At 40.3% G+C, this 11,338-nt stretch overlaps 1 protein-coding gene across 7 annotated transcripts in view; it reads right to left on the bottom strand.

Annotated features, from left to right (window-relative positions):
• The window catches only part of NFU1 (NFU1 iron-sulfur cluster scaffold), a 43,913-nt gene that overhangs the window by 24,878 nt on the left and 7,697 nt on the right, over window positions 1-11,338 (bottom strand). For 4 of the 7 annotated variants that reach the window (XM_017522074.2, XM_017522079.2, XM_017522077.2 and 1 more), the window contains exons 3-4: window positions 5,912-6,047; window positions 2,116-2,182 (exon numbers count right to left, since the gene is read on the bottom strand). In XM_017522074.2, the coding sequence (XP_017377563.1) occupies window positions 2,116-2,182; window positions 5,912-6,047 (203 nt within the window). The remainder of the gene's footprint in view (window positions 1-2,115; window positions 2,183-5,911; window positions 6,048-11,338) is intronic. The other 3 variants (XM_017522082.2, XM_017522080.2, XM_017522081.2) reach the window with 1 other exon arrangement.

Here is an 11,338-nt window from a genome sequence, read left to right as displayed (position 1 = left end):
ATATATCAACATATACCCTAACTTGGAATATTATCTATTAGTTATGTCATTTTACTTAAGAAAAAACAGTAGAGCTAGAGCAATTTCAAATAGGGTAACTAAATAATGAAAGTAAGAGAGCTGACAGGTGCAGTGGCTCACACCTGTAATCCCAGCACTTTGGGAGGCCGAGACGGGTGGATCACCCGAGCTCAGGAGTTCGAGACCAGCCTGACCAACATGGCGAAACCCTGCCTCTAACTAAAAATACATAATTAGTTGGGCATGGTGACACATGCCTGTAATCCCAGCACTTTGGGAGGCCAAGGTGGGTGGATCACCCGAGCTCAGGAGTTCGAGACCAGCCTGACCAACATGGCGAAACCCTGCCTCTAAAACAAAAAAAAAAAAAAAAAAAAAAAAAGAAAAAACCCCAAAAAAAAAAAAAAAAAAAAAAAAAACCAAAAAAAAAAAAAAAAAAAAAAAAAAAGAAAGAAAGCTAAAAAATGACTTACTAAATCTAATCAAGAAAAATAGGAGGAGGCCAGGGGCCATACCTGTAATCCCAGCATTCTGGGAGGCCGAGGTGGGTGGATCATGAGGTCAGGAGTTCAAAACCAGCTTGACCAACATGGTGAAACTCCGCCTCTACTAAAAATTACAAAAAAATTAGCTGGGCATGGCGGCAGATGCCTGTAATCCCAGCTACTAAGGAAGCTGAGGCAGGAGAATTGCTTGAACCGAGGAGGTGGAGATTGCAGTGATCCAAGATTGCATCACTGCACTCCAGACTTCCAGCCTGGGTGGCAAATTGAAACTCTGTCTTCAAAAAAAAAGGAAAAGGAAAAAAGAAAAACTCTTTAAGATATAATCACATTTTAATCTATAAAAATTTTTATATAGCATAGGTTATATGTAAAAAACTAAATAACTTAAAAAAATAAACATATAATTTCCCACTTATAAAATGAATAGCTATAAGAATTAGATAATATATGTAAAGCACTAGTGCCCTATCTGACACTGAATACATTAAATAAATGCTTGTCCTTTTTCCCCTTAAAAAACATGGAAGAAAGAAAACTGAGGAATTGGGGGCTGGGCACAGTGGTTCACACCTGTAATCCCAGCACTCTGGGAGGCCACGGTGAGCAGATTGTTTGACCTCAGGAATTTGAGACCAGCCTGGCAACATGGTAAAACCTCGTCTCTACAAAAAATACAAAAATTAGCTGAATGTGGTGGTATGCACATATAGTCCCAGCTACTAGAGAGGCTAAGGTGGGAGGACTGCTTGAGCCCAGGAGGCTGAGGCTGCAGTGAGCTGAGATCGTGCCACTGCAGTCTGACCTGGGCAACAGACCGAGACTTTGTCTCTAAGTAAATAAATAACTACAAGAGAATACTGGACTAGATTTAACATGTCACTAACCCAGTAAGTCCACTTTTTTTTTTTTTTTTTGAGACGGAGTTTCACTCATGTTACCCAGGCTAGAGTGCAATGGCGCGATCTCGGCTCACCGCAACCTCCGCCTCCTGGGTTCAGGCAATTCTTCTGCCTCAGCCTCCTGAGTAGCTGGGATTACAGGCACGCACCACCATGCCCAGCTAATTTTTTGTATTTTTAGTAGAGACGGGGTTTCACCATGTTGACCAGGATAGTCTCGATCTCTTGACCTCGTGATCCACCCGCCTCGGCCTCCCAAAGTGCTGGGATTACAGGTTTGAGCAGTAAGTCCACTTTTAAGGACATAAAGAACTCAGACTAATGCTTTCAAATTGCTTAAGGGGAGTTTAATGAATACTTTTGATTTTCACACATTATCAGGCAAGTGGATATATGTCAATTAACAGTTTTAAAAAGATACACAGTTCAAATTTAAATAGTTCATGTCCCATCAATCTTGAGACATCAAAAATGAACAGCCATTTCTAGCAGATACTGCCTTGACTGCTGAAAAACAGCATATTTCACTTGATTTTGTGACGTTCAGGGGGCAAGTCAGTAAGACTCTGTCTCAAAAATAAAAAATAAAAATTAAAGAACAGAAAGAATGGAAATGTTGGAGAGAGGCACTGGACTCAGAAAAAAACAAAAATTATTTCAAGTCTTATTTTATACAATCCTATGTTTACCTTTGTGACAGTGATGAAATCTGGTCCAAAGAAGACACTTTTTACTCCTTCAATCCTAAATAACTGCCTGCAAATAAAGAAAAAATAAGAGATAATAAAATGCTTGAATATGGAAAAGCTTAAACATAAAAGTACAGAAAAGTGAAAAACTCTCCACATATCCTTTGCAGCTTCAGCAATGATCAATTGATGGCCAATTTTGTTTCATATTCCTACTCTATGATGTAGCAATCCCACTCCTAGGTATATACCCAAAAGAAATGAAAACACATGCTCCACCAAGACTTACATAAATCTTTATAGCAGCTTCATTTAAAATAGCCACAAAGAAAAGTGAAGCAACTGAAACTTCAGTATGTTCTCATCGGCAGAACCTTCTTGTGTAATGTAAACTGTGCCATGTTATTAAAAAATGTGAACTAAGGAAAAATAAAAAATAAATAAAATAGCCACACATACACAAAAATATGGACATGTCCACTACCTGGTGAATGAATAGACTGCTATATCCATACAATCAATCATTCATTCAACAAATAATTTGACACCAACTAAGTGCCAGGCACTGTACTAAGCACTAAACAGACTATTTTCTTTCTTTTTTTTTTTTCTTTTGAGACAGAGTCTCCCTCTGTCACCCAGGCTGGAATGCAGTGGCATGATCTCGGCTCACTGCAACCTCCGCCTGCTGGGTTCAAGCCATTCTCCTAACTCAGCCTCCCAAGTAGCTGGGATTACAGGTATATGCCACCATGCCCAGCTAATTTTTATATTTTTAATAGAGATGGGGTTTCACCATGTTGGCCAGGCTGGTCTTGAATGCCTGACCTCAGGTGATCCACCCACCTCGGCATCCCAAAGTACTGGGATTACAGATATAAGCTACCATGACCGGCCTTAATAGACTATTTTCAAAAGACTAATGTGAAAAGAGATTTTGCCAACCGAACATCTGACAGAAATAATATTTAACTAATCTATAGCTGAAATGGGGCTTTTTTACTTTTATATTTTTTAATACAAAATATGAACTCATTCTTGATGTAAATGTTTCAAATAACAAAGTTTAAATGCCCCTTGACCACCCATACCCAAATTCTGTTATTAGTTTCGTACGTATTCTTCCAGATCTTTTTGTCAGTGCATTTGTTGTTCTGTGGTTTTTGTATTTATATACATAATATTTTATTGGACTCACTGTTCTGCAAGTTGCTTTCTTCACTTGTATGTTTCAGATGTCCTTCTATGACAGTAAATACATCCCTCCACACAGCTTGGGCACATGTGCAAGTAACTTCTAGGGTAGGGTTTTTCAAACCCAGTAGTGAGTTGTGGAATCAAATATGTAGTGACAGGGTTTTATTTAATAAAATAAAACAGAGCAACAAAAAGAGATGAGGAAAGGAAATGTAAGAATCTATTACCCATTGTATGGGTGAAAAAACAAGTGAAAATTATCCCATCAAACATTTGTATCTCACACATACACACACATAATGTAAAATATTTTTTACTGTGGCTTATATCAAAAAAGTATGAAAAACAGCCTGTAATTCCAGCACTTTGGAGGGCGAGAAGGGCAGATTACTTGAGCTCAGGAGTCTAAGACCACTAGCCTGGGCAAGATGATGAAACCTAGTCTCTACAAAAAATACCAAATTTAGCCAGGTGAGGAGGCATATGCTTATAGTCCCAACTACTTGGGAGGCTGAGGCAGGAGAATAGCTTGAACCCAGGAGACGGAGGTTGCAGGGAACCAAGATTATGCCATCATACTCCAGCCTGGGTGACAGGAGTGTAACCTTGCCTCAAAAAATAAATAAAAAGTAAAAAATAAAATATGAAAAATAAATACTCTAAGGTATATTATGAAAACTGATATATTTAAGTAAAAAAAAAAGTACTTACTAATTATAAATTTTAAAAACTATTCCAGAGCTTAGCAAATCCCTAGGTTCCTTAAATGAGACATAAAATGGCTATATGTACAGAAGTAGTTACCTAAGCTCTGTTTTCTGAGTATTCCTGGCAATCGGATTGAGGCTTCAGTTCCCAAAAATTTCAACTGATGCTGAATGACTCTAATATTCCTTATTATTAACTTCTCTATCAGTTAAAAAGTGGTTAATTCCAACAGTTTTATCATTTGTGCTTTATCATCTCTAACATACAGTAGCCCCCCTTATCCTCAGGGATATGTTCCAAGGCCTCCAGTGGATCCCTAAAACCATACACAGTATTGAACCCTGCAAGTACTGTTTCTTGCCTATACATATATACCTACGATAAAGTTTAATTTATAAATTAGGCACAACAAGAGATTAATAACTGATAAAAAAAAAATAGAACAATTATAACAATATGCCAGCTACTTTACTGCAAGAGATGGCTACTAAGTGACTAATGGTGCTGCGGAGGCAGGGCAGGAGAGAAGGAGGGATCAGCAGAGGGGAGGACACAGGCAGACGGATAGTGTATAAGGCATGGATATACTGGAAAAGGGCTAATTTATGCTTTGGGGAGGACAGCGAAAGATTTCACCATGCTACTCAGAAAGGCAGCATAATTTAAAACAGATGAATTGTTTATTTCTGAAATTCTCCATTTAATATTTTTAGACTATGGCTGATCTTGGGTAACTAAAACCAGGGAAAGTGAAACCACAGATAAGGGGGGAAACTACTGGTTTAAACATGCCTTTATCTGGTAAATTTTAAAACTGTCTCCATTGACTCATTTTCATTCACAGTTCTGATAGAGTATTGTATAAATTACTCCATCTTGAAACATCTACAAATTCAACTACCCTTATGAATAAAATAAGCAAGTTCTCATTATTCTTAAAAATCAGATTTTTAAAGATCTGAAATGGAAATTTACCACATTTATCAATTTGATGAACATTTTTTCTTAAGTAAAAATATGTTTTTATTTATTCATGCGATAGATCTCTCAAATATATCACTTTTCAGGAAAAAGATTTTTGAATATCAACTCCCATTTTTCTTTTCCTTTTTTGCGACAGGGTCTCACTCTGTTGCTCAGGCTGGAATGCACTGGCACAATCATGGCATCACAGCTCATTGTTTCCTCAACCTCCTGGGCTTAGTGATCTCACCTCAGCCTCCTTAGTAGCTAGGACTACAGACACATACCACCACACTCAGCTAATTTTTGTATTTTTTGTATACAGGGTTACACCATGTTGCCCAGGCTGGTCTCAAACTCCTGAACTCAAGTGATCCTCAGCCTCCTCAACATTTTTGGGGTTTTCTGAGACAAGGTGTCACTCTGTTGCCCAGGCTGGAGCACAGTGGCACTATCATGGCTCACTGCGGCCTCGACCTCCCAGGCTCAAGCGATTCTCCCATCTCAGCCTCCTGAGTAGCTAAGACCAGAGGTGCACACCACCACACCCAGCTAAATTTGTGTGTGTGTGTGTGTGTGTGTGCACGCGCGCGTGTGTGATAGAGACGGGTGTATGGGGGTGTGTATGTGTGATGTGTTTGTGGTGTGTGTGGTAGAGATTGGGTCTCTCTATGTTGTGCAGGCTGGTCTCAAACTCCTGGACTCACGCAATCCTCCCATTTTGGCCTCTCAAAGTGTTAGGATTATAGGCGTGAGCCGCTGCAACAGGCATTTTTTAAAAATCTCTTATCTGAAAAGAAAAAAATTATTCTCTACACTTAAAGAAAATACAGTACACATAGAAAGGCAACAGTTAAATAAGGTTGTCTTAACCCCAATGTCAGTTATTTATGTTTCTTGGTAAAAGCAAATGAAAACAGTAATATACCTAGCCAGAGGGGAGCGAAATGCTGCAGCTGGGGTGGGAAAATCCATGGTCCTTGTCTCAAGAACTGGTTTTCCTGGTATAAACTTTAAGCTGTTGGGATTTGGGGTATCTTGTGTTTGAATAAACATGTATCTTACTAAAAAAGAAAAAGAAGAAAATGTTATTCTAGAAAAAATAGTTAACAAGTTTATGGAGTATGAAGTGCTCATTTGCAGAGAACCAGAAGAAATGAGAAAAGACTGGGGGAAAACCCAGGATTTTATTGTCCTGACAAAGCATTTATAAAGATAACAAAGACATATATCACTATATTTAAGTGCATACAGTTGTCTATTAATACTCTGGGTTTTTTTGTTGTTGTTGTTTTAGACAAGGTCTTGCTCTGTTACCCAGGCTGGAGTACAGTGGCATAATCACAGTTTACCACAACCTCAAATTCCTGGGCTCAAGCAATCCTCCTATATAAGCTGAATAAATAGCTGGGACTTCGGGTGTGATGGTGCACACCCGAAGTCCCAGCTATTTATTCAGCTTAAATCATGCCTAGCTAATTTTTGTGTTTGTTTGTTTGTTTGTTTTGTAGAGACAGAGTCTCACTATGTTGCCCAGGCTGGTCTCAAATGATCCTCCCACCTCACACTTTCAAAGTGCTGAGATTAGAATGTGAGCACTGTGCCCAGCCAATAATATTCTGATTATTTAAATAGTTGTGTTATGAAACAGATTCCAGAAATAGTCTACACTTAAGTCTTATATATATTCATAATTCAGGAGTCCTATATATATTCTATGTGGTGACTTCATACCAATGGCTATCATAATCATAGATCACTTATTGCTATGATATTAATACAGTAAAATGTTACATTCTCTTTCCAAAGTGCCATCATTGTTTTAAAGACAATAAAGTTAGCAGTTTATAATAATAGTAATAATAAATATTTATTGTGTGCTTATTATATGCCAAATACAGGGCCAAAGGCTTTTTAAAAAAAAAAAATTTTGTAGAGGTGGAGTCTCCCAATGTTGCTCAGGCTAGTCTCAAACTCCTGGCCGCACGTGATCATCCCACCTTGGCCCCCCAAAGTAAAGTGCTGGGATTACAGATATAAGCCACCATATCCAGCTCTGGGGCCAAGTGCTTTATTTATTTTTAATTAGTTAATTTTTTTTTTTGGGGGGGGACAGAGTTTTGCTCTTTGCCCAGGCTGGAGTAAAGTTGTGCGATCTTGGCTCACTGCAACCTCAGCCTCTCAGGTTCAAGAGATTTTCCTGCCTCGGCCTCTAGAGTGGCATGGATTATAGGCATGCACCACCACATCTGGCTAATTTTTGTATTTTTAATAGAGATGAGGTTTCCCCATGTTAGCCCAGCTGATCTCCAACTCCTCACCTCAGGTGATCCACCCACCTCAGCCTCCCGACGTGCTGGGATTACAGGTGTGAGCCACCATGCTTAGCCTAATTTTTTTTAACTGGGTTTCACCATGTTGCCCAGGCTGGTCTCAAACTCCTGGCCTTGAGTGATCTACCTACTTCAGCCTCCCAAAGTGTTGGGATTATAGGCAGGAGCCATCGTGGCCTGGCCCAAGTGCTTTAAATGTATGTATACGTTTAACAACCCTATAAAGAGGAAATTCTTATTGCCATTTTACAAATGAAGACACTAAGGCTAAGAGATATTAATTAAGTTGCCTAATGATACAGTAAGTAACATAACAAAATATAACATAAGCATAAATCTATGCAATTTACTTCCTGGAATATTTAAAAGATACCTTTTTTTTTTTTTTTTATGAGATAAGGTCTCACACTGTTGCCCAAGCTAAAGAGCAGTGGCACTGCCTCAGCTTACTACAACCTCCGCCTTCTGGGTTCAAGCCATTCTCCTGCCTCAGCCTCCCGAGTGGCTGGAACTACAGGTGTGCACCACCACACCCAGCTAATTTTTGTATTTTCTGTAGAAGACTGGGTTTTGCAATGTTGGCCAGGCTGGTCTCAAACTCCTGGCCTCAAGCGATCCGCCTCCTTTGGTCTCCCAAAGTGCTGGGATTAAAAGCATGAGGCACTGCACCTGTCCTAAAAGATATCATTAGAGACTCTTCTTTTTTTGAGACAAGTCTTGCTCTGTTGCTCAGGCTGGAGTGCAGTGGCATGATCTCAGCTCATTATAACGTGCGCCTTCCGAGTTCAAGCAATTTTCCCATCTCAGCCTCCTGAGTAGCTGAGATTACAGGCACGTCCCACCATAACCAGCTAATGCTTGTTTGTTTGTTTGTTTTTGACAGAGTCTTTGTCACCAGGCTGGAGTGCAGTGGCACTATCTCAGCTCACTGCAACCTCCACTTCCCAGGTTCAAGTGATTTTCCTGCTTTAGCCTCCGGAGTAGCTGGGACTACAGGCATGCGCCACCACGCCCGGCTATGTTTTGTATTTTTAGTAGAGATGGGGTTTCACCATGTTGGCCAGGCTGGTCTCAATCGCTTGACCTCAGGTGATCCACCCACCTTGGCCTCCCAAAGTGCTGGGATTACAGTCATGAGCCACTGCACCTGGCCACCTCTTTTCTTATGTTTTTTCTAGGACCATGTTTAGATTGAGAATGAATTCACTAAAGCAATAAAGATATAACAGAATCTTTAATTTCCTATTTTGCTATTATGACAACGGCTTGCAGGACAAAAATACAGCATTGGTGTTTTAATAGTTTTAAAACTATTAAACAGACCTGATTATTCATTATGGAAAATGAACCTTCTGGCCAGGGGCAGTGGCTCACACCAGTAATCACAGCACTTTGGGAGGCCAAGCAGGTGGATCAGCTGAGGTCAGGAGTTCGAGACCAGTCTGGCCAACATAGTGAAACCTCCTCTCTACTAAAAAAATACAAAAGTTAGCTGGTAGTGGTGGCACGTGCCTGTAATCCCAGCTACTCAGGAGGCTGAGGTAGGAGAACTGAATGAACTTGGGAGGCGGAAGTTGCAGTGAGCGGAGATCTCATCATTGCACTCCAGCATGGGCAATAGAGATTCTGTCTCAAAAAAAAAAGAAAAGAAAAGGAATCTTCTGTCAGGTGCATGGTGGATCACACCTGTAAGCCCAGCACTTTGAGAGGCTGAGGCTAGTGGATCACCTGAGATCAGGAGTTTGAAACCAGCCTGGCCAACATGATGAAACCCTGTCTCTACTAAAAATACAAAATTAACTGAGCATGGTGGCAGGTGTCTGTAATCCCAGCTACTTGGGAGGCTGAGGCAGAAGAGTCACTTGAACCTGGGAGGAGGAGGTTGCAGTTAACTGAGATCGCAGCATTGCACTCCAGCCTGGGCAAAAACAGCGAAACTCTGTCTCAAAAAAAAAAAAAAGAAGGCCAGGCATGGTGATTCACACCTGTAATTCCACCACTTTGGGAGGCTGAGGTAGGTGGATCACGAGGTCAGGAGTTTGAGACCAGCCTGGCTAACATGGTGAAAACCTGTCTCTGCTAAAAATACAAAGATTAGCTGGTTGTGGTGGCGTGCGTCTGTAGTCCCAGCTACTCAGGCAGCTGAGGCAGGGGAATCACTTGAACCCAGGAGACAGAGGTTGCAGTGAGCCAAGAGTGTGTCACTGCACTCCACCCTGGGCAAACAAGTGAGATTCAGTTAAAAAAAAAAAAAATGTGGCTCACTCGGTAATCCCAGCAATTTGGGAGGCCAAGGCAGGCAGGGATCACCTGAGATCAGACGTTCAAGACCAGCCTGACCCACGTGATAAAACCCCATCTCTACTAAATATACAAACATTAGTTGGGCATGGTGGCAGGCACCCGTAATCCCAGCTACTCAGGAGGCTAAGGCAGGAGAATCGCCCCAGATCACATCATTGCATTTCAGCCTGGGTGACCCAGAGCAAGACTCCATCTCAAAAAAAAGAAAATGAGCCTTCTGAGTAAGAAGAAATCCTCCATCTTACAGGAGTATATTTAAATAAATTGACAATAGGATATAACAGTTAAAATTTATTCAGTGCCTGGCCAGGCACAGTGGCTCATTCCTGTAATTCCAGCACTTTGGGAGGCCAAGGCAGGCGGATCACCTGAGGTCAGGAGCTTGGTCAACATGGTGAAACCCTGTCTCCAGTAAAAATACAAAAATTAGCCAGGCATGGTAATATGCACCTGTAATCCCAGCTACCCAGGAGACTGAGGCAGGAGAATTGCTTGAACCAAGGAGACAGAGTTTGCAGTGAGCTGAGATCAAGCCACCATGCACTCCAGCCTGAGCAACAGAGCGAGACTCCGTCTCAAAAAAAAAAAAAAAAAAAAAAAATTACTCAGTGCCTATCACGTGCTGGGCTGGGTGCTAAGCACTTTACATGTATTAAATCATTTAATCCTTACATCCTCTCAACAAGATACTGTTTTTATCTTATTTTATAATAAGAAAACTAAAGGTCACTAAGCTACTAAGTGACAGAGCCAGGATTCAAAGCTGGACAATTTTCTAGGTACTGACTCTTTTAGCCACTGTACATATTGCTAATCCTTATCTGACACTGCCAAGCGAAATAGGAAAACACATTTAAAATCAGTCTTTCTGTTCTAATTTTCATATTGCCTATTTTAGGAGAGAGAATATCAAAAAGCAACAGTTTTATTTTAAATTTGAAAGAGATTAAATTTGGCAAAACATATGGTTGGTACAAAAATGCTGTTCTTAGCCATTAGGGAAAAGGTTCTAATTTGACAACTGAGAGTAATTTTTGCACTTTGCCATGCAATTCCAGCTAGCTGATATAAAACCATTTCGTGGATAAAGAAAAAATTGAAAGTGAACTCCCATACATTTTGCTTAAGTCACTGTCCTAATCAGACACCAGGCAAATCCTAAAAAATGAAAAAATAACCTCAATGTCCAAGTGCTTCCTTTAAAATATGTATATTTCCAGCAAAATATTCTTCTGAAAATCTGTGTTACAAGGGAATGATTTTTCAATGACACATTAAAGAAAGGGCTGCCAACCCTTTCTGTGAATAATCTAACTCTGGTTCTGAACCAATCATTTATTGCAGCTTGTATTAATAATTTATTGCTAACCAAAATCTGCACACAGTACTCTACCAGTATTTGAAGAATTAAATCTGGCTTTGGCTAGGTACATCAGCTCACATCTATAATCCCAGCACTCTGGGAGGCCAAGGCAGAAGGATCACTTGAGGTCAAAAGTTCGAGACCAGTCTGGGAAACAGAGATCCTGTCTCTACAGAAAAATACAAAAATTGGTCAGTTGCAGCGGCACGTGTCTATAATCCCAGCTATGTGGGAGGATGAGGCAAGAGGATTGCTTGAGCCCAGGAAGTGGAGGATGCAGTGAGCCAAGACAAAAAAAAAAAAAAAAATCTGGCTTTATTCTACTCAATCAATTTGAGAAAAACTATACCTGCAG

Source organism: Cebus imitator, unplaced genomic scaffold (genome assembly GCF_001604975.1).
Source record: "Cebus imitator isolate Cc_AM_T3 unplaced genomic scaffold, Cebus_imitator-1.0 Scaffold23, whole genome shotgun sequence".
Lineage (NCBI taxonomy): Eukaryota > Metazoa > Chordata > Mammalia > Primates > Cebidae > Cebus > Cebus imitator.
The sequence above is the reverse complement of the archived record's forward strand: the minus strand, read 5'-3'. Positions and strand labels throughout refer to the sequence as shown.